A 23,114-nucleotide genomic window follows, 5' to 3' on the forward strand; every position below is an offset into this window, starting at 1 on the left:
AAGCTCCGAACCGTTGTGATCCCGCCACCAGACTTCCGTTTCCGGGGCGCCGGGGCCACTTCCGGCGGCGTGACCCGAGCTCGCTGAAACGGCGGGGTCCCAGAGCCGGAAGGGTCTGCGCTGGCGGCCGGTAACCGGGCGGCGGGTGGGAGTGGCCGGGTGGGGCGCCGCTGACCCTCGGGAGGGAGGGGCAACCTTCGTCTTGCGACCCGGGCCGGCGACGGGCTTCCTTCAGCCGGATCCACGGCAGAGCCCTTCTCGCTCCCCATGTCTGGGCTTCACCTGCTCCCAGGAATTCCCGTTTTTAGGGCCCTGCGGGTGGAGTCGGAAAACGGGGGTTCCGTTTCAGCTTGCGCCACTGGTTGTCTCTCTGACCTTGGCAGGATATGTCCTTTCGTGGGCTTTGGCTGCCTTATTTAGAAGATGGGGGTCGTATCACAGTAATCGTGAGCTGTGTGTAATGGCAGGAATTGACTTTTATTTGTGTTAGACACTGTCGCCTTTACGGAACAAGTACAGTGTAGGTTCTCTGTGCTTACTTAAGTTGTTTTGAGTCGCAGAACCTTTGAAAATCTGGTGAGAGCTATTGATCTCCACCTCCCAGCTCTCTAGCGCCTCCCACACCCTGCCCCCTCGCAGTGCTCGGATGTAGGAAATTTGGCTTGCTGTTTCAAGATAGTTCACAGATGTCTCTTGATGCCCATCTATGGATCCCATAGCCTAGCCTGTCGGAGGCATTCAAATATTTCAGCTCACTGAATAGTAGATGTTCTGTTTGTCATTTTTTAACGCAAGAAAAACTATCCACTTCAAGGAGGGAGATAGACATCCTTAATTAGCAAGTTTTAATCATGGGCCTGGCAGTATCATGGGCCTGATAGACTCAGTTAAGTCTGTAAGCAGCTGTAGGAGAGACGCATTATTCAGTTCCCATTTTGCATATGAGGAAATTGAGGCATTGAGGAATAAACTTGTTTTCAGTCATTCAGCCTATGAATGGTGAGGGCAAGAATTCAAACCAATGTCTGAAATTCCAAAGCCCCATGTTCTTAACTGCTAGCTGAAAAAGGACTAGTTGCAGAAATGTTTTTGAATATGCTTTAGCAGCCACTGTTTTGGAATTAACTGTTGTAGTTACGTGATGGTTATTATCAAGATAGGTGATTCCAAACCAAACACTGCATGCCTTGGAAATACTCTTGTTTGTCTCTTTTTCTTCCATAGTATCTGTATTGCTGCTTTAATAATATATTTTATATCCTGCAGTTTGTTCCCATGTTATTCAGTCCTTTTATCTTTGGTAAATACTGTTTCATTTGTGTTGCCTTGTTCTGCCAGACCTCCAAAGCAGATGTTTTTAGTTATAGTTGAAATAAGAGGTAATAAAGTTTGGGCATTATTTCTTTTTCTTTTCTGTACTACTTTTAAAGGGACTACTCGGGATCTTGGAATCACTGCCAATATGTCTGATGTTGAAGAAACCACTAACCAACTCCTGGATGTGAACCTTCATGAGAACCAGAGGGCTATACAAGTGACAGAAAGTGGTCCCAGAAGTGAGTCCGAGCATCTCCATGTCACTGTTGGAGCCACTGTGCCTACTGGTTTTGAGCAAACAGCTGCAGATGAAGTGAGAGAGAAATTGGGGTCATCGTGCAGAATCAGCAAAGACCGGGGCAAGATATATTTTGACATTTCAGTGGAAAGTCTGGCTCAGGTTTGAATGAAGCAATATTTAAAATAGTTTTCTAAATAGGTCACTTTATGGTTACTTTCTAGCTTATAGACATCTCTGGAATCCTTTTTGCTTTTCTTTGCTCTGCCCCAAATGAGGTGACTTCAAAGTATTACTACATTTTCCATTAGGTGCTGATTTGTAAGTTTTACTAGTAGGTTTGCTATATTTTTTAGGAGTGATCTTAATATTTCCCAAGGATGAATTCACCAGAAAGAATCCTGTGTGACTTATGAAGAAATTCTTAGCATCTGCTACACATCTTGGAATTTATTTACTTTAGCATCTAGCTGAAGTTTAGACTTCAGTGGTAAAGCATAAAAGGAGAGATTTTTCTTTTTACCTTTATCAAAGAAATTCTTGCTCAAAAGTAATTAGGAATCACTAAAGGTGAGAAGTAAAGGTCAGCAAACTGCCATCCCACTAGAATAAAAGTTAAGCTGTGTCTCATTACCACATAGGCAACATGAGGGCATGGATTCTTGTCTGTTTTTTGTATGTTTGTTTTCTTGGTCAGTATCTCCCACACTTTTAGTGTTTGGCACATAGTAGACACCCAGTACATATTTATGGAATGAATTGGTCAGCAAGTATTTTTCATCCAGGGTTTTAGTTAATAACCTCAGCAGTTTTGTGAAGACAGGTTCTATCATTATGCTCAATAATCATTAGGCTTAGAAATAAATAATTTGCTAGTGATCACAGAGCTGGAGCTCAAAGCCTGTGCCCATTTTTTAAAGCTGTGCTGTTAACGACTGCATTATACAGTGTACCCTAGAGAGCCATGAGTGGGGTATAAAGCCCCACTTGACTGTCTTTGTCTTTCCCTTCTCTCCCAAACCCTTGTTGCCCACATAACACTTCAAGCTCCTGTCCTTCCATCTGTCCTTTTTCCTTTCCTCTAGGAGAATGTAAGCTGATGGGTAACCAAAAAGATGGGAGACTGGGGAGATGGGAAAAATTTTAAATACGAATTATAGATATTAGCTGCTTTAAAATCTTTGTACCTAATTTTTATATTTTAAATGTTGATAGTTTGTGTGCCTCAAAAGTTTTCTCAGAAATTTGTTTCTAACATTTTTTTCTCTCCCCAGGTTCATTGTTTGAGATCAGTTGATAACTTATTTGTGGTTGTTCAGGAATTTAAAGATTACCAGTTCAAAGAAACAAAGGTGAGCTGTCCCAAACATGATAGTTGATTTTCAGCCATCTTCCCAAAGAGATTATTTCGACTTTTCACATTCTGCGTATCATTTAGTATTACTGCTGCTTTTATAATGTAAAATACTGGGAAGATATTATATTATATTATATTATATATAAATATAATTATATATTGTATTTATGGAGGTAAAATACAGAGACTTGTTGACAATCCATCTCAAAAATTATTTTTAAAAATCATTACTCCAGAGGGTGGGGAATGGGTGAAATGGATGAAGGAGGTCAAAAGTTATAAACTTTCAGTTGTAAAGTATGTCCTAGGGATGTAATGTACAGCACGGTGACTAGTTAATAATACTGTATTTCATATTTGCAAGCTGCTAAGAGAGTAGATCTTAAAACTTCTCGTCACAAGAAAAATAACTTTTAACTATGTATGGTGAAGATGTTAACTAGACTTATTGCAGTGATTATTTTGCAATATATACAAAAACTGAATCCTTATGTGGTATACCTGAAACTAAGATAATATATGTTAATTATACCCCATTTTTTTAAAAAGGTGAAAAAATAGCAGAATAAATAAATATCAGTATTGAAAAACACAATTTATAAGAAGTAAAACAAATTGTTTGACTTTCTTGCAAAAGATATACACCTTAAATGAGCTTTGCTGATATATATGGTTTCAAAATAGAATTGGTTTCAGACTGTGAACGGAAGCACAAGTGACAGTTTGTGTTATGTCCAAATAACATTCCTTCACCATTCTGCTTCTGCCCTGCCTTCTTAACTTTGTTTTTTGAAATAAAGCCAAATAATATCTAAATACTCCTTCAGTTGTTAGGACAACAGTTTGTCCCCGACTTGTATTTAGCATCTGATTCCTAAATATTGAGATGCTGCCTAAGCTGAAGGCTGAAAATAGATCACAGTGAAGCTTTAGTATTTTTCCACATTGCTTTTTGGTCTGGTTTTCAGAGTCAAATGCTTGAAAACTTCTTTTTTCTATCAGTGTTATTGCCTATATTAGAAATAATCTGTTTTTTTAAAACTATGATGTGCTGCCTAATTCTCTAATTTTGATTTATTGGCAACAGGTTGATTTCCAAAACATTCAAAAACTAATCAAAGTGATATGAGCCCCCAACCTAGAAAAAATAAAACCAGACCTAAAGGAATTCAGACTGAAAATAAGATAATAATTTTATTAATTTAAAATGCAACTTTGAACACTGGTGCTCTAACCCTTCAGCCTTCTGATAGGCACTGCCAACCAAATGGTATCTACGAAACTAGTAAGTAACAGGCAGGCTGCTGACAATTTTTACTGTTAAGTATGTCAGAACTTTAATAGCCAATATTATACATGAAAAAATATTGACAGGTTGTTTTTTAAAACTATCTTAAATTTCCATCTTAAATTCTTGCCTCTAACCGACTAGAGTATTGTTAATATTTTCTTTAATGCCCATGTTTTTGCCTTCCTAAAGTTTGTATTGTTTTGAGTGCTTTTGGTCTCTCTAAGTGGAGGTGAATTTGATATGCAATGGTTCTCTAAGAGCCAGGTTTTCAGAGTTGCCTGATAAGTAACTGCAAAAGAGGTTGCTGGTGGAGTTCCCAAAAGAGGAGCAGCAAGGACTTTGGTAGATTTTCAAAGGGCAACTTCTTTTGTGTATGATGGTGAAAAATTGTTGAGTCCTTCACTTGATGGACTTAAAATGCAACATGCCTCAACTAAAATCCTGTTTAAAACATTTCCTTCTAGTTTTTATCCTATTGACCATCAGTTTTATTCTTTGTTGCATTATACTTTCTTATGTCTTATAAGCATCTGTTAGTTTAAGCATTTTAGTGGTTTCTCTTGTTTTTAAATATTCAGATGATATCGTGAATTTATTACCCTGTTTTTTTTTTAAAGCTAACATCTGCAATTTATATGGTGTTTTTTTTTTAAACTAGTTAAATATACGTACTTAGAGCAAAATTGTAAAGATTGAAAGAACATACAGTGAAAAGTGTTCCTATATCCCCATTCAACGCATTTCCCTCTTTGGAGGCAACAGCTATTACCAATTTCTTGGATGTCCTTCTAGAGGTATTTTATGAATATGTGTATTTTATTTACATATTTACACAAGTGGAAGTATTCCTTACATACTATTCTGTGCTGTTTTTTTTTTCCTCATGTATCTTGGAAATCATGCCAATATCATTGTTGGATCTGACTGCATCACAATATAATTGGTCGCATTTTAGGATATTAGGATTTTTCGCACACACCTATGTGGCCCATATATATCCTTATCCATATTCAATCTGAGGGGCATTTTTCTGTTTGATAAGTTTATTCCATTGATACTTATTGATATGACAGAAATGTTTGGTCTTGGTTCTGTCACATTTATGTTACATTCTGCTTTCTTTTTCAAAATTTATGTTATGTATTTTCCTGGCTTTTTCCACATGCATGTGTTTTAAAATATTTGGAAGGTTCGTTTTTGTTCTCTAGCTGTTACCTTTATAAATACAGCTGTTACCTTTATATTTACACCATAGTTTTTGAACCCCTACTAAAAGCAGTGATGAAATTGGCATATATTCTACATCTCTCCACCTTCCCTTTCACCTTCTTTTTAATTTTTTTAACTTTTAAAAAAATTTTTTTGCAGTGGGGAGGTAATTAGGTTTACTTATTTTGCTTTTCAGTGGAGGTACTGGGGATAGAACCCAGGACCTCGTGCATACTAAGCACGCAGTCTACCACTTGAGCTATACCCTCCCCCCACCTTCCAGTTTTATTATTTTTCTTAGTGTTGACCCCTATGCCTTTAAATCCTTTAAATATAGTTCTTTAAAAATCAGCTTTACGTTCTATCTTTTGACCCCAAGGTATAAGAGAAGAGGGTATCAGCATGCTAAATTACTTTCTACTTTTTATTACCTCTCCCCTTCAACTATATGCCAGTTTGTAACATTTACGTTTTGCTTTGTAGGCATAACCCCTGTATTTGTTTTCATTTTAGTCCTACAGTTAAACTGATGATAGGCACACCGCCTGTCCTTTTGTTACAGTTTGTATCTCTTGAATGGCATGAGTTCATAAATGTTTGTCTTTCACCTTTGTATTTGATTCATAGTTCAAGTTTAAAATTTGGAGTCACGTTTTCCTTCCTTAAGAATATCATAGGCAGTGTTCATTCTTTTCCAGCATGAAATGTTGCCATGGAAAATTCTGAAGGCATCCTGTTATTTTTTCCCCCGTATTTGTTGCTTTCTTCCAATTTTTGCTTGATGCCTAGATGATTTTTTTTTTTAATATTTGAAGTCCAATAAGTTCACCAGGATTTGCCTCCTTGTTGATAATTCTTGGTTGAGACATGTCAGTCTATAGAGAAATTCATATTCCCTTATATTTCTTGAAAGTTTTGAGTTAACTTTTTAAAAAATAATTTTAAACTAGATTTTTAAAATCCCTTCTTCAGGTATAAACCAGTTATACATATGTAAGATCTCTTTAAACTATCTTTCATGTTTTATCATTTTCTCTCTAAACTTGTGACAGTTTTTGCTTATTTTTATTGTATTTGCTTTGCTTTGCTTCACATCCCTTACTGTGTTTTCAGCAGTGGCTTTTATATTTGGTGCTTTCAATATGGTCGTCATTTTTGCATTAGTTTTATTTTCTTATTCCACTTTGTCTTTGAACTCTACAAGCTTCTATTTCATCTCCTTCTGGTGGCTCACCTCATCTTCTTTCTGCTTTTCTATCTCTGCTTTGAGCTCTTATATTGCAGAAGTATTTCCTTGTTACATGTTTTGATGTCATGTCAATATATTTGATCACAGTTTTCAACTGCTCTTCCTGGTCACTGGATTTTGGCTGCTGATTTGTTTTTCTGTCCCTTTCTTGTGTTTTTCTGTTCATATAAATCTTGTACTGATAACTTTTGATAATTGCTCATCTTTGAATGAGGGAGTTCCTGTTGGGCCTACTATTTATAGGAGGTTCAGGAACTGTTCCGGGCCAGCAAGAAACCCCCCTGGTTCACTGTGAAGTTCCTTCTGGCAAAAGGCTGTGGGTGATTGAGTTCTCCTCTTCCTTCTTTTTTTTAAATAGCTTTATTGAGGTATAATTTCCGTACCATTTAATGAGTTCTTTTAATCATTACTTCTCCTTAGCCTGGAGGGATCAGCAGCTGTGGGGTTATTCACCATGTAGAGTGTCTCTCCCCAGCTCTACTCTGTCCAGCAAATAGAGCCTGTCTGTGAGATTCCTTGTTCAACCTCCATTTCTCTCCTCTCCTTGGTACAAATAAGATCCTGGAAGCTCCCTCTCAGTGCGTATACTTCTTCCCTGCTGTTCCGAAGAGTCTATTTGCTCCTGCTTTGCAGACTGCTACACCCTTTGTCTGAGCTCTGTAGGTATTCTGCCTTTCTTGTCTTCTGCACCACTGCTTGACCTTCACCGCACCTGGGAATTCTTGTCTTAGAATTCTTATGTTACGGTTCAAGGTTACAGATAATGTAGATTCTGTTAGGATAGAGTTGGTATTTCTGTTGTTCTTTTCTTTTAGGATGGTTTCTGAAGTTAAAAAAGGGGGGGGGGGCTGTAACAGTGTTATCCCACCATCTTAAACCTATAAGTCCCGTAGGTGCATTTTATAGGGAAATTATTTGTAAATAGAATTGGATTTGCCCAACCTTAAATTACCATTATTTCATCAGGTTTCAAGTAATATCAAGGCCTTCACTTACTTCCATTTCAAGTCTCATTCCCATCAGTCCGCACTGATCTTTCTGCCTTGATCTTCAGTAACACATACTGTCTGTGCCAGCGCTCTGCAACAGAACTTTCTGATGGAAATGTTCTGCATTTGCGTTGGTAGCCACTAGCATTACAATGTGAAGTGTGGCTAATGTGACTGAGAAACTGAGTTTTTAGTTTTTAATTAAATTTAATTCATTTAAATTTCAATACCTGTATGTGACTAGTGGCTGTTGAATTGGACAGCACAGCTGTGTACCACTCATTTCAACATTTAACCACATTTTAATCCATTAGCTGTTTACTGAGCACCTTTTATATGCCAGATTGTGCTGCTCTAGATCTGTGGCTTATAGCAGTGGTCAAGACAGATAAGGTCCTTACCTCCCAGGAGGAACCTTGATAGTGAACAATACATAAACCTACTAACTTTAGGGGGTAAGAGTATAGCTCAGTGGTAGATAGCATGCCTCACATGCCTGAGGTCCTGGGTTCAATCCCCAGTACCTCTATTAAAAAAATGAATAAACCTAATTACCTCTCCCCCTCAAAAAAATGAAAAAAATAAATAAAAATTTAAAATAAATAAAAATTAGAAAATGAAATAGCTGGCCAAAACAGTTTAAAAAAATAAACCTGGTAACTTTAGATAATGCTAAGCTCTGTAATGAAAATGAAGTGGGAAAAGAATGGCTTGAGAGGACTACTTTAAGTAGAGCAGGTGTCTCAGAGGATATGCCTTTTAAATTGCTGTTAAACAGTAAGAAGGAAGCCAGCAATGTAAAAAGGCCATGTGAAGCAAGTATCTCCCAAGCATAGGTAGGAAGCTAGGGAGACAATGATCCTGAAGAGAAATAGCCAAGAGTCAGGCTTTTTAAGGAATTTAAATTTGGAGGGGTATAGTGGGGCTTTAGGCAACGGAGGGGCATGATCAGATTCACTTTTTAAAAGATGACTGTAGATACTATTTAGAAATTGGATAAATACATTTTTAACTGCTTAATGTTTGGTTTTTCTCTTTTTAAAAATACTACTTCCAAAAGAAGTTAATATGTATATACAGCACAAAATTCAAAAGGAAGTCCATCAGTGAGAGTTAAGTTGCCCTCCCTCCCATCTTTCATCCACCCACTTCCCCTCAGGGACCACTGTTAATAGTTTATTTGCTTATGTTTTAATCTTGAAGTCTAGTTTCTGATCTACCATTCTATCTTGTATGATTCTTCAGTGGCTTAATTTGTGTCAACTTAAAATTTTTTTTTTTTAATTTTCGGAGGGGGAGGCAATTAGGTTTATTATTTATTTATTTATTTTTCTAACGGAGGTACTGGCGATTGAACTCAGGACCTCGTGCATGTTAAGCACGCACTCTACTGCTGAGCTATTCACCCCGAACCTTAATTTGTATAAATCTTAACTAACAGTGAGACTTTAATTTCCTCAATTGCAGGCACTGTATTATTTACCCTTTTGTTCTGCACTCCTATCTCCCCCACCATAACAGTTAATGTAATCTTTAGGCAGAGTAGGGGTTTATTTATTCAGTAAGGGTGGTGAGAAATGAATAAGATGAATGGATTTCATTCTCTGTCTTTTATAGGAAGAAGTTCTAAAGGACTTTGAAGAATTGGCTGGGAAGCTTCCATGGTCAGACCCTTTAAAAATATGGAAAATTAACACCAGTTTCAAGAAAAAAAAAACAAAGCGCAAAAAGGTAACTCAGAATTCAAGTAAAGAGAAGACTGATAATGGACGAGGAGACAAAACAGATGAGAGAGATGTTAAAAAAGAGTTCACCAGCAATGTCTTAGATTCACAGATCTTAGACTATTATGAGAATCCAGCCATCAAAGAAGAGATATCAACATTAGTAGGTGATGATTTGGCATCTTGCAAAGAGGAGACTGATGAAAGCTCAAGAGAAGAAACTGATCCTGAATTGCTAAAGTTTAGAGTCACATGCAACAGGGCAGGAGAGAAACATTGCTTTTCCTCAAATGAGGCAGCAAGAGATTTTGGGGGTGCTGTTCAAGATTATTTTAAGTGGAAGGCTGACATGACCAACTTTGATGTGGAGGTAAGTGCTGGCTCTGATTGTGATGATTCAAGAAGGCTGTCATAAATCTGCAGAATTTTCAAGACTAACCCAATCCTATGGACAAACTGAGGTCACAAAGCTAATAGAGTATCATTAACAACAGCATGGGCTAAGGAGATGGATCTAGATCCAGATTTTGACTCCCTATTCCCTCTGAGCCTCTGTTTCAAATACAGCCAGTAATAGTTTATGCCTTTAAGTGTGTCCTGAAGGTTGACTGAGATAATACATTTTAAATGTTTGGTGTGATACCTGGTCTATACTATGTGCTCAATAGGTGGGGACTATTAAGACTTGATTTTTCTAATTTCTAGTATAGTGCTTTTTACAACATTATGTGGATTTTCAAGCTATAAAATTCAACAGAATTAAAACTGTTTTGTTTCTTTGTGTCTTGGTTGCAGAGTTTTGCCACTAAAGAGGAGTACCTTTTTGAAAGAAACCTTACCTTCTAAAATCAGGCCATCATTGCAAATACTCATCCTAGAGCCAGCTCTCCTCTTTCTTAGACTCTGCTAGATTTCCAAACCCAGATATGTCTTTTTAGCATGCTTACTCTCCTTGGTCGCAGTCTTCTGCTTTGCGGGTGATTCACATGCAGCCCATACTAACTGGTCTGTCCATCTCTGACAGCTTCAAAGGCCCCTAGCTGCTGACATTTTGATCAAGAAGTCATTTACTGTTGCTTTGGGGACACTTAGATCCGGAGCAAGTCACTTATTCTCTCTGTAACTTTTTAATTTTTTTGGCATATCAAATCAGAAAAACAATTCCCCACTCCTTTTTTTTTCCCTCATAACAGCTGTTATGAGAATGAATAGGCTAACTAGAACAGTGATGTCCAAAAGTTAGCAAGGGGGATCAGAGGACAGACTCCAGAGCTGTACTGCGTGGGTTCCAATCCCAGCTTATGAGCTGTATGACTTCAGACAAGTAGCTGACGTCTTTGGGCTTTAATCTTCTCATCTATAAAAGGAAGATAATAATACCTAGCTCAGAGGGTGTGGATATGAAATGAGGTAATGAATACAAAGTGTGTGGAACAGTGGTTTGTGTATAGCTAAGCAAGTAGTCAGCTGCTGCTGCTGTTAAGATCATGATGAGGAAATTTTAGGTGGAGGAAAGAATATACTTTATTTTTACTTTTATTTTTATTTGAGTAGTTTATATTTAACTATGTGTTAGAAAAACTATAGTTAGGACCAAGAGAAACAAAAAGACATTATTTCACAGACATTACTTCAGTGAGTCAAGTTTTAAAAAGTACTAAGAAAATACTAGGAGACAAAGCAGATGTGGTACAGCATTAACAGCTGGTTAATCTAAGTGAAGGGCATACTTGGGAGTTCCTTGTGCCACTGTTCTTGTTTGCATTTCTATATGTTTGGATTTTTTTCCAAAAAAAATTAATTCAAAAAAATGTGTATTAAAAACCTATGAACCTTCAAAATGTGTTTCTGTTATAAAAATTCAGGGGAAATCTGGTGATAGCTAACTTTTGAATGTGGTGAATTAAAAAGAGAATAAAATAGATTTAAAAATTTTAAAGTAGTATGTGCTATATGATATCATTTATATGAAGTTCAAAAAAATAAAACTAATTTGGTAGTGGTCAGATTAATGATTATTTTGGGTTGGTATTGACTGAGAAGGCTAGAAAAACTGTATATCTTTATCTGGGTGGTGGTTACACAGTGTATGTATAGGTAAAAATTCACTGCGTTGTAAGATTTGTGCCCTTTACTGTATGCAAAGCACACCTTAGTAATAAAGTAAAAAAAGAAAACATTGGTAGAGCCTCAAATTTTAAAATCTTAGTAATAAGTACAGTTTGAACAATCCTAAAACTATTTTATTCTGTTTCATAGGTTCTTTTGAATATCCATGATAATGAAATTGTTGTAGGCATCGCATTGACAGAAGAAAGTCTGCATCGAAGAAACATCACACATTTTGGGCCTACAACTCTTAGATCTACTCTTGCTTATGGGATGCTCAGGTAAGAGAAAGGGTTTGCCCTCTAGATCAAAGTGACACCATGGTTTGAATTTTCCCTTCAGAACAGACTTTAGTTTTTTGTGAGTTACTGTATTGGAATTTAGTGAACAGGATACAAAGCTAAAGATCTCTTTCTTTCCTTTGCCTCTAGTGTTGATTCCTTGTGATCCTGAAAATATCACTTAATTACTATCTCAATTTTCTTGATTTTAAAATGGGAATGATAGTTTTCATCTGCCGCTTAAATGTGGTTGCCACATTTGTTCAGAAAGGATATACTGCATTGCGTGGTGGAGAACAGAACAGATTTGGCTTTGTTTCATCTCTGTGCAGTGAAGCAGATGAAAGCAGAGATTTTTTTTTAATGTGTATCATGTATAAATGGACACAGATAGCTTTTACTCATATTTTAAAATTTTATACTCACAGGAACCCAGGAATCGTCTTGGAATTTCCCACTTTTCCAAGAGCAAGACCTAGCTTTCTTTCTCCTTTGCCCTTTTCCCTTTGATTAGGTGTTTCTTTCCACCATGATGACAAGTTGTCTTCTCTAGTTTCTTTTTCCAGACTGCAAAATGGGTTTGAGGTGAGACTTAAAGGATTATTAGTGAGGAGTAAATGCAGAAACATATGCAATATACCTGTTACATACAGTGCCTGGCATATCCTGGTAGTTAATTGCATTTCCTTTTCTTATAATCTTTGCATCCTCTTTTACCCTGCTTACCCATGGAGGCGCAGTTCAACACATGTGAAACTTGTTAATTCAATGACAATCATAGAAAACTGGGCCCATTTGATGAAGGAAGAGCTCCTAGTCTTCATTCATTTAACAAACATTTATTATCTACTGCCAGGCATTATGGTAGGAGCCAGGAATACGGAGTTATTTTGGGTGCAACTATCAGAACCCTAAGTAAGCTAGTTTAAGATAAAAAAAATTGATGATTGTGTGAGAGGGGGAAATATTGGAAAGATACTGAGAAACCTTGGGGAATCCACAGAAAAACTGAAACCTTTGTCTCAAGAAGGGTAGGAACCAGGTCTTGGAAAAGCACCAGAGGTCTAGACAGTCACTTTTACCTCCTCTGGGAGTCTGTGGGCTCTTGTCTCTGCTCTTCTGTGCAGATGGCTGTCCCTCACCTAAATTTATACACTTGCAATTTCATATAACCAGCCAGCCCCATACCACCTAGGGCTTCTAGCTCTTCATTCCCAAGTCTTGGAAGAGAATCTGACTGACATAGTTTCAGTCGTGTTCACCCAGACCCGGCAGCAATGGCTGGGAGTACAGGATTGCTTACTACCAGGAGGGTTGCCAAGGATCCTGTTGCCCCATGTGTTGAGAGGTAGGAACAAGGAAGTAGGGCTGGACAGGTATTGCAGTATGAACCCAGTGTCAGTCCCTAGGAATCTCAGTTTTGTGAGGGAGATAAACAATTACTTTACATGTGATAAATACCATAATAGAGGAAAGATTAGCAGAACAAAAGAAGGAAAGATAAACCTTGCCACCTGTCTGAGGAGGGGATGCTTCATAGACGAGGTAACATTTAAGTCACTAACAATAATGCTAATCCTGACTCTGTCACCCATTAGCTGTGTGTCCACGGACAGGTTTGGTCAGCTTATCTGTAAATGAGAATAAAATAGTAAACTATCTCACAAGGTTGTTAAGAGGATTAAAAAAGATAATGCAGGCAAAGAGCTTAAATCCATGCCTGGCAAATACTAAGTGCTCAAAGTAAAGCAGTTATTTTATATCCAGTTTATTATCTTCAAAATTAAATTAGTAAGGAAAGGAATACTGAATTAATAATTGCCAGTAAACTTATACTGATAAATGTTTTGCTTGAAGCACGTTTGAGTTTTTTTTTAATGTAACCACTACAGGTTTATATACAAAATAACTTGTATTTTCTAAAGGTATATATAATCACACACACATATTTTGAAAGATCTAGAAACTAAATTCCATTTGGGAGTGAAATGGGATTTTGGATGATAGTCAAAGGGGACTTTTAGTTACGTGTAATGTTTTGTTTTGTTTTTTTAATTGCCTGGATTTAGAGTCAACATGTAATTACAAATTGATTTTTTAAATAAATATTGATTGGTGTTTCTTCATGACGGCATAACAAGCCTTTAATCTTACAGCTTCAGGAATAGTCATTGTGGAAGTCTTGGCTGTTGAAGTCTGTTCACATAGGCTGTTTTCTTCTCTAGGCTCTGTGCTCCTCAGCCTACTGATATAATAGTTGATCCGATGTGTGGAACCGGGGCGATACCAATCGAGGTAATAACTTTTCTTCAGCTTTTTAGATAAGTAAGTGATAGGTCCAGAATGTTCTAGAACTAATGGGCAGATTAGACATGAAATCACCAAGGTTGGGTCAGTGGACCCACAAGTTTTGAGTGAATTATATTAGTAAAGCTGGAACTTTTGTGATAAGGGTGTAACCACTGATTAAACCACTGATTACAAACAGCCAAGGACTAGATTTAGATTGTTAGTCATGTATATTCAGTGGATTACAGGAGAGGCTGAGAATCACAAACTGGTAAGTCCCGTTTCGAAACAGAGAAACTGGTAGAGTTGAACAGAAAAGGTAACTGAAGGCATAGGCATCAACTGGAGAAGTTTCATCCCTGTAAAGTGAAAGTATGCGTCTTAATCCACTTAGCTTCTTGAGGGAGTAAGTATAGTTGGAAGATGGGGAAACCTATGAACATTATTTAGATTTTTTAGGAAGTCTAGCAAAGTTACAAGGTTTTTCGAAAGTATGACATTGAGAGGATTCAAAAACTGCCTAAAGCAAAGCAAGAAATAGGCATTTTCTAAGTGGAGAACATTTAACAGGAGATTCTCCTTGAATCAGTATTATTCACTCATTATTATCTATACTTTTATAATAAACAATTTAGAAGAGGTCACTCCCACTAAAATTGCTTAAATTTGTGAATACTGTAAGTTCTTACATATAGTATAACTAAAGCCAATGGGAGTCACCACAGATTTTTTTTTTTTAATGGAAGTTCTGGGGCTTGAACCCACCACCTCCTGCATGCTAACATGCACTCTACCACCGAGCTGTTCCCCTTCCCCCACCACAGATTCTTTGAGTGAGCAGAAACTGGACAGATGAGCAAGTCCAGAGCAACGCACGAAAGGAAAAATAATCTGCAGTGCAATTAGAAAATGACATCTGTTATCTGGGAATTAAAACCCCAGAAGGAAATCATAGTACTCTGGATGACCACTCTTTTCTCTTACTGCCAGCTAGAGAAATGTACTCTGGCTAAAGAGCCACACAGAGAAAACTCAGTTGTTGTCAAGAAGAATTCTGGCAACAAAGCAAAGAGTGTTCTCTAGCATTAACTCACGACGTGTCTATGTCTAGAATGGCAGGGAGGGTCACTGCATGTCAAGAAACATACAACAGAGCTAGAGAGAGTCCAGAAGAGCTCCTAACAACAACAACAACAATGACAACAAAAGATAAAAAAGACAGTGTCTGAGAGTTTGGCGTTTTCTTGGGCATGAGCCATCCCATCCTCTTTGCTCAGCCCTGCAATAAACCTTTCTCTGCTCCAAAAAAAAAAAGACAATGTTTGAGACATTTCTATGTAGGGGTAGACATGAGGATGTCAATATAGAAAAACCTAAGTTGATATATGATTGAAATGAATGAAACTATGAAAGGAATTGATGATATAGATATAGATTTGTTCCCCAAAGTATAAAGGACTTGATTTAGAATACTCCCTTTAAAACTTGGAAGTTCTACAAAACCCACCTCCTTCAGGGGCTGAAAATCTAAATATGTTTAGAAGAAAAAAAATGAAGTTTGGGGAATCGGAATCATCTGCAAGGCTTACATTAAATTCTGCATCATCCCCTCTCCATCACCCTCAAGGTTCTGGGCAAAAGAAATTACAAAATCTGAAGAATATGATCATTCAAAAGCCTATAGAATGGGGATTGTATTTTATTTTGAATTCTCAAATATTCCAATTTATCAGATTATGAAATCCAATAATCACAAAAGGGCAGAGGTTAGTCACTTTGATTTGGTGAAGTTTTCCAAACTACATTTGTATTTAAGGTCTGTGATGCTTACTGTGTGCCAGACACTTCTGGGTGAGGGAGTGAACAAAATGCCAGGAGTCCTTAAGGAGTTCCCAGATTCGTTGAGCGGCAGACAGGTATAGAAATAATTAAAAAGAAAATTAAGTGGCAGATACACATACAAAGTGCTTTTGGAGGGGCAAGTGAGAGACAGCTTGGAGAGTTGGGGTTGATGTCACAGAGGGCGTGACATTTGAGCTCGATCTTGAAAAAATGAGTAAGAGTTCAACAAAGAAAGAACAGGAGGGCATTTCAAGCAAAATTGACAACATGCAGTGTTTTGCCACTTCAGAAAAGCATTGGATTATTGGGTTGGATTGTCTTGTTTATTGACAAGTGATTGAAATAATTTTACTTTTAATCAGTCTTCTTTTGGCAGTTTGCTACTTCTGTTTTAATACATACTCTCGTCTTTTAGGGTGCTACAGAGTGGTCTAACTGTTACCATATTGCTGGTGATAATAATCCACTGGCTGTGAATAGAGCAGCAAACAACATCTCATCTTTATTGACCAAGAGCCAAGTTAAAGAAGGGTAAAAAATTTTACTTAAAAGTTTTGCAGCATCTTTTAGACTTAGATAATCACTTTTCATATTAACTTTATGAATTAATACACACAGTGCATCGTGACATCGTTATAGCCAAAATGAATATATTGTGACTCCATTTAAAATTTAACTTGATTGAAGATAATTTATATTTTAAAAATACTTTTAATTCAACTATAATTTCCTCCACCCTAATGCATCTATTTTTTTCTTTTTTTTGCATCTATTTTTATTTGTCTTTTTCTTCCCTTATTCATATATCTTTTTTCCCACATACTGTTAAAATGTATATTCATTTTAATTTCGTAAATTTTCAAACACTTTTTGTTTTTTAATAACTGCAGAATATTCTATCGTATAGAAATACTATAGTTTATTTAGCCTTTCCTCTGTTATTTAGCACTTAAAAAAAAAAACCTCAAGAGTTGGAAGAGACCTGAAAGCCATCCCCACAGTGCTTAAATGTCCTGTAGGAGATCCTGACCAATGGCCTTCCAGCCTGTATAAACACCTCTAATGACTCTACCTCCAAAGGCTATTGATTCCACTTTGCACAGTTTTGAGTGCTGGTTATATATTTTAGGGAACTTAATATCTCCTTGTTCCTTCTACAGATGTGGTCTTTTTTCTCCCACTTGGGTCTCCCACTTGAAAAATCTTACCTCTGAGTCACAATGATGATTGACATCGGATATTTGAAGGGCTACCCCCCCACACACACTACCAACATCCCACCTTTCCAGGTCTTCTCTTCTCCAAGCAGACTTTCCCAAGGTCCTACAACTGTATCCCTTTGATATCTGTGCACTGAAAACCTGTTACCCTCTGGGAAATTTTTTTTTCCATCCAAGATATACTTTGTTAAAATAAGCCCTAGCCCACTGCTACAAATGACAGTTGACGACACCATCTGTGCCAGCCTTTCACCATTCTTTCAAAGTCTCAGCTGTCTTTGGGAAGAATTGGCTGCAATGTCACTTGGCCTACAGTTTCCTACCAGAGGTCTCATGAAATTGTTTCTCTGGTCTCCTCTTATAAAGTGACAGGAATATGCTATTTGCTAGGTTTTACAGGTGCTCCACATCCAGCAGCCCAGGAAGTCATTATATCCCATGATTGGCCGTACACCTACCTTCATAACCCCTAGTGTGAGGTTTATGTTTTTAAAAAATATTTGTTGTATACAAATATTCATATTTATTATTTATACATGATATGCCTTAATACTATTTTATGTCTGTATATTGGTTATCCTCTTTTCTTTGCTAATTTTGGTTTTTCCCTTTTTTGATTAGAATCGCCAGTGCTTTGTTTTGTTCTCTCATATACAATTTGTTCTATGGTTTATGCTCGATGCTTTTTTTTTCATTCCTATTTTCTATTGAGGTTTTAAATTTGTTTTCTAAAAATCTTAAGTTACATGCTGCAAATGTCTTCTTTTCAATAATAAAAGTTTTTATTAGAGTTGACTTTTATGCTAAGTACTCCTGTTGACCATATCCTATAGATTTTGACAAGTTCTCTATTTTGGTTACTTTCTAAATAGTTGGTTATATACTTGATTGTCTCTCTGATCTAGTTCAGGACAGTGCTTTTCAAACTTTAATATGTAAATGAGTCACCTGGGGAACCTGTTAACTACGCATAGATTCTGATTCAGTAGGTTTAGGACGGGCCCTGCCAGGCTGCAGGTCCTGGCAGGCTTCCAGGTGGTGTTGACGCTGCTGGTCTCTGGCCCAGCTTTGAGGACCAAGGGTTTAGATCATTTTTTGTATATAACTAGTTGAAAGCTTTTATTTTTATATTTATTTACATCTTATTGTGATGAATGAATTTTCATGGTATATTTTGTTTCATATTTATTGAGATTTTCTTGAGGCTTAGTACAAGACCAGGGTTTTTTTGAAACCTGATATTTTTAAACAGATTTCTTTTGTTTTCTGAGTATCTTATTTTTCACATCATCTGCACCTTCACTTTTCGTCTGTTCAACCTGTACTATCAATCTTACCTTGATTTTTAATATCTTTTGGCTTTTTTTGTGTTATTGCAGCCATTGCTGCCTGTGATTGTAATAATCATATTTTTGGTATCTGTTCTTTTTCCTATTGTGTAGTCATTGACTTTATTGCATTTCATTTTTTCTTCTTTATTAAATATCAATATTACAGCACTTAATTTCTGCTTAGTCTTTGATTTGCCTTTAATTCTTAGCCTGTGCATTATTGCCTGTTTCTTAAACCAGTAGCTTTGCCTAAATGGGGAGGATTTAAAACATTTACATTTATTATTCATTCTGTCTTATGTCATCCATTTTCTAAAATCTTTTTTTCTTTGCCATCTTGTTTTTTTTTATAGTATGGTACATGCTTTTTAATCTTAAGACCAATACCTGTATGTTTCTTTCTTTAGGTCCCCTGTTATTACCATGTAGACTCACCGGACTTTATTCTTCAGATGTGTTACTCCATCATTTAGTGTTTTTTTTTTTTCCAGTGTATGTTTCCAGTGTATGTTTTACATCATCAGTAACTAACTGCCTCAACACTGTTTTCAAAGTTGTCTGTTTAAGTTCTTTTTACAATGTTTTCCCCTTAATCTGTTTTTCTTAAATTGTAGGTGAAACAGACATCTTTTGAAAAAAATCTTAACCATTTTCAAAATTTGTCATTACAGATTTTGTCATTATTAAAGTTTTATCTTATGACCTGTGCTTTCTGCCTGCATTGCTACTTTAAAATTTTCTTCTCATTGAGTTGTTGTTGATGTTATCATTTTAGTAGGTTTTTGTATTTTACAGCAGTCTCTTTAGGAAAAAGTTTTTTTTTTTTATTTCATTCTTCAGGATATACTGAGCACCCTTCCTTTGTCCCCACAGCAAACTGTCCTGGGGTTTGCCCATAGATACTGTTCAGTGGGATATCTGCAACCTGCCATTAAGAACTGGCTCTGTGGACATTATTGTAACAGACATGCCATTTGGTAAAAGGTGGGACTTGGTTGTTTTTCTTTTTAAATGAGTTTTTCCTTTTCTTGTTTAGTACCCACTTGTCTTCTAAATCTGTTGTATTTCCTTTGAGCTTATTCTGTCAGAAATCTTCAATTTCTTTTAGCAGACGTAGCAGTTTTTCAGTGAAAAAATGTAATAATATGGTAGATTCACCCATTTTATTTTTTCTGAGAACTCAGGAACGTATTCACTTTATTTTGATCCTGACCACTGGAGGTTCATCCACTTTCTGGCCCATTGTTGAATTAAGTACTTCAGAGAAAGGTTAAGGAAAACTCAGCTGTTTCTCAGGAAAAATGTTTTTTAATCACTTGTTTGGTTTATACAATTTGACTGCTTATTCTCATTAAAAGGACAACTTAAGTAACTATTACAGTTGTCAAAATTTTTTTCCCATAACCAGTTCATCCCCTTCAACATTCTGAGCTGTTTAGTAAATCTGATCACTCATTTTGTTGACATGTAATGGCAAAACTCTGGCTTCTAAAAGGCAGCTATTTTTCATACCTCGGGATTTTCTTATTGCATTAGAATGTTTTTAATAACTTCCCATTTCATACAGTCCTAGATACTTATCTTTTGTAATAGTTAAGTGACTCATCAGACCTTCTTTTATAGGATGGGCTCCAAGAAGAGAAACTGGAACCTTTATCCAGCTTGCCTCCGGGAGATGAGCCGTGTCTGTAGACCGGGGACAGGCCGAGCTGTTCTTCTTACTCAGGACAAGAAATGCTTTATCAAGGTGTTGTACATTGGCTCAAAAACCCAGCCTGTGGCAATTTTTTAGATCTTTTTAAGTAGACTTGAGGGTATTTTCTCTTCTTCTAGTGTTTCTTACTGGCAACAAAGACCCCTGGTTGGTCTAGCAGTAGCTGTCAGCTAATTACCTTTATGCTTTTTGTGTGCACACAGGCATTATCCAGAATGGGACATGTATGGCGGAAGGTGCATACTGTCTGGGTGAACATAGGGGGCCTTCATGCTGCAGTCTACCTTCTGAAACGTACGCCTCAACCTTTTGTTCATCCTTCAGAACAAGATGGAGAAAGATCTCCTTGGTAATGCAAAGAATGAAGATGATTAATAGTATTTGTGCTTCCTAACACTGGAAATGTCAACATGAAGAACTTGCTTTGAAGGAAAAATAGTATTAATAAAAGTGGTTTGGTTTAAAGCTCTTCACCCTAGTTAGAGAAAGGTGTGAATGGAATGGAATAAGTCTTCTGGGAAAGCAGAGTTTTTTTTTTCAGAGCTGTTTTGAAGTAGTTGGGCAATTACTCCTTTTCTTAAAATGCTTTAAAAATGCTAAGCCTCCTGCAGTGCTCTGGGATTTGGGTTTAGAACATCTTATTTTCAGGCTTTACTGCAGTTCCTGTGTTCCACAGAAGCAGGTGGAAAGTTACCTTGACCTGACAGAAGGCAGAGAACACAATGAGAGCATGAGGTTACATGCCACTGCCTGTGCAGCTTTGCTGTTTAGTTGCTAAGTTCTTTACCTCAACTTTAAACAATGAAGCATTGTTACACTTTGTAAAATACTGTTTGTCCCATGACAAGATGAAATCTCACAAGGCCTACAGGGAAGTTTACCATCTGCCTTAAAACTTATAATATGCATGTTATTCAGATTAATACAGAGAACTAAAGACACTTCTATTTGTAAATAGCAGCAAATACACTGGTAGATGAAGCATGGAACTAACAAGCCAAATTTAAAGAAATTTTATTTTTCTTTCAGTACACAAAGGTGATGATGCAAGTCAAACATAAACCCATCAAAGTATTTTTGTTGGTTTCTAAAAGGACTAGAGAACAAACTGATGTATCTTTAAATTAAAAACTTCATGTAAGTTCTTTTGTTATCTTCTCTGAGTCACTTTTCATATTTAGTTGCTTTTCCGGGTGCAGAAAGTCCCGCCCAAAAACAGGAAAATGAAATAACCTAAACATTAAGTCCTTGTGAAAACAGTGCTTCTCTGGGACAAAGAGTAGCTGGGGTTTTATGTGGAATTCTGTACAGTATTCAGTTTATTTTGGAGTTTCTCGCTGCATTCAGCCTAGATTTTTCAGTGTCATGTTAGTAATAGAATAGTGCTATTCATACTAACTTTTGATGTCTCATTTAGAATAAAAGGACATGGTACTTCTTTCCTTTGGAAGAAGAGTTCACAGTTGCAGCAGAGCCAACAGTCCTACTCTGCTTTCTCTGATATACCACCTCACACTTGAGAAGGAATTAGAAATAAGACATTTTTAAGGGAGTTTTTAACCATCATCAGAATGCAGTTGCATTAGTGTGGGTTCAACATAAAACCACCTTTCACCTGTGACCTCTAAATAAGTGTTGGTCAGCAATCTGCAGAACTGGAAAAATACAGGAACCATGACTGTTTTCACCACTGCTTTCCAAGTGCCTAACATGACACAGCACCTGCCAACTTGGACATTTATTTGTTGAACAAATGGATATTTTTGCATATTGGCTATTTTTAAGTATATCAAATTGTGCTTGATCCATCAGTTTGAGCCCTATTAAAAACCACCATAAAAATGTGAACAGACTGATTTAGATGATATAGCAGGCATTGTTTGCAATCGTTTACCGTCTTCCTCCTTAGTATTGTTCAGTAATCTGGTGACAGGAACAGGAAATGAAGTTGAGATGAAGGTTCATAAAAGCTGAGATTGAGTTATATATGACACTGCCACCTACTCGTTGTGTGATGTTGGCTTTTAACTTTTGAAGTGGGCCTCCTGCACCATGGGAATGTAAAAAGATGGAGAAGGTAATCTCTAATATTCTGAACACAAGATGACTGAGTTATGGACCAGACATTCAGTATATTTTAGAGGGGAAAAAAACATTGAAACAGATTTTATAAGTTTAATCAAAGCAAAGGAAGATAGTTATCTTCCAGAGAATGACAATGTACTAGTGACAAGAGAGGGAAACACTTGTTTAAACATTTCTTTTAAAATGGTACTAAGACTTTCAGAAAACTTTAGATTCTGACATATCAGTGGCAAATCAGTTGGTTGAGATATGGTACTTACATGCAATTTTTTTGTAATTATTTATTGGTCATATGGAAAATATTGGTTCACTTAGTTATGTAAGTCTTCCAAATATTGGCCTAGCTCATTACATAATATCTAAAAAATCATACTAATATTCCCACCTCTCATTAAAAACACTAAGTACTGGGAAGATGTCCAGCTCCTGAGGGTAGATAGCAGTTTTTCCAAAATTCTCATTTTCACTTCCACGTCTGAATTTTATCATTGACAACAACTGCTGTCAGTTGTTTTCCTTTAAAGAATCACTTCCTTCATTATTTGAAAAAATGTCTGCCAAATAGCCAACTCTGACAACCAAAATTTGATATTCTTTCAAGTAAAATCGGTGTTCCAAGAAAACAGGAGCTAATTCAGCTTGCAACTCAATTGCATGAGTGTTCGTTCTTGAGACAACCACTGTACTTCAGCATGTAGCTGAACAACCGGACACAAACTTTCCATTTCATCACTGTATCAGTTATATAATCAGGGTCCAGATTTAATGAAATAATTTACTTATTTATTTTTTTTACTGTTTTCACAAGGACATTCTTAAGTGAGAATGTCACCCCTTACACTGCAAATGACTGCTACAGGTTCGTGCCA

The 23,114-nt window shown here is 36.7% G+C and overlaps 1 protein-coding gene and 1 long non-coding RNA gene across 4 annotated transcripts; one reads left to right on the forward strand and one right to left on the reverse strand.

Annotated features, from left to right (window-relative positions):
- The first annotated feature begins 3 nt into the window (after nt 1–3).
- Nucleotides 4–21,305, forward strand: THUMPD3 (THUMP domain 3 tRNA guanosine methyltransferase). Of its 3 annotated transcripts, none has more exons than XM_072941764.1 (11): nt 4–130; nt 1,431–1,717; nt 2,830–2,907; nt 9,268–9,744; nt 11,634–11,764; nt 13,990–14,059; nt 16,311–16,426; nt 19,320–19,430; nt 20,070–20,193; nt 20,364–20,509; nt 21,190–21,305. In XM_072941764.1, exons 2-11 carry the CDS (start codon nt 1,463–1,465, stop codon nt 21,200–21,202), a joined length of 1,521 nt encoding a protein of 506 aa, XP_072797865.1. In that variant the 5' UTR covers nt 4–130; nt 1,431–1,462; the 3' UTR covers nt 21,203–21,305. The 3 variants fall into 3 exon arrangements, with proteins under 3 accessions (XP_072797865.1, XP_072797867.1, XP_072797866.1); XM_072941765.1 differs by having other exon boundaries at nt 44–113; XM_072941766.1 differs by lacking the exon at nt 19,320–19,430.
- LOC140686816 (uncharacterized) lies at nt 10,479–12,349 on the reverse strand. Its single transcript, XR_012060778.1, has 2 exons — nt 12,191–12,349; nt 10,479–10,731 (listed from the first exon to the last, which is right to left on the reverse strand). It is a non-coding gene; the product is annotated as an uncharacterized lncRNA (long non-coding RNA).
- Nucleotides 21,306–23,114: the final 1,809 nt, after the last annotated feature.

The sequence above is a fragment of the Vicugna pacos genome, chromosome 17 (assembly GCF_048564905.1).
Source record: "Vicugna pacos chromosome 17, VicPac4, whole genome shotgun sequence".
Taxonomy (NCBI): domain Eukaryota; kingdom Metazoa; phylum Chordata; class Mammalia; order Artiodactyla; family Camelidae; genus Vicugna; species Vicugna pacos.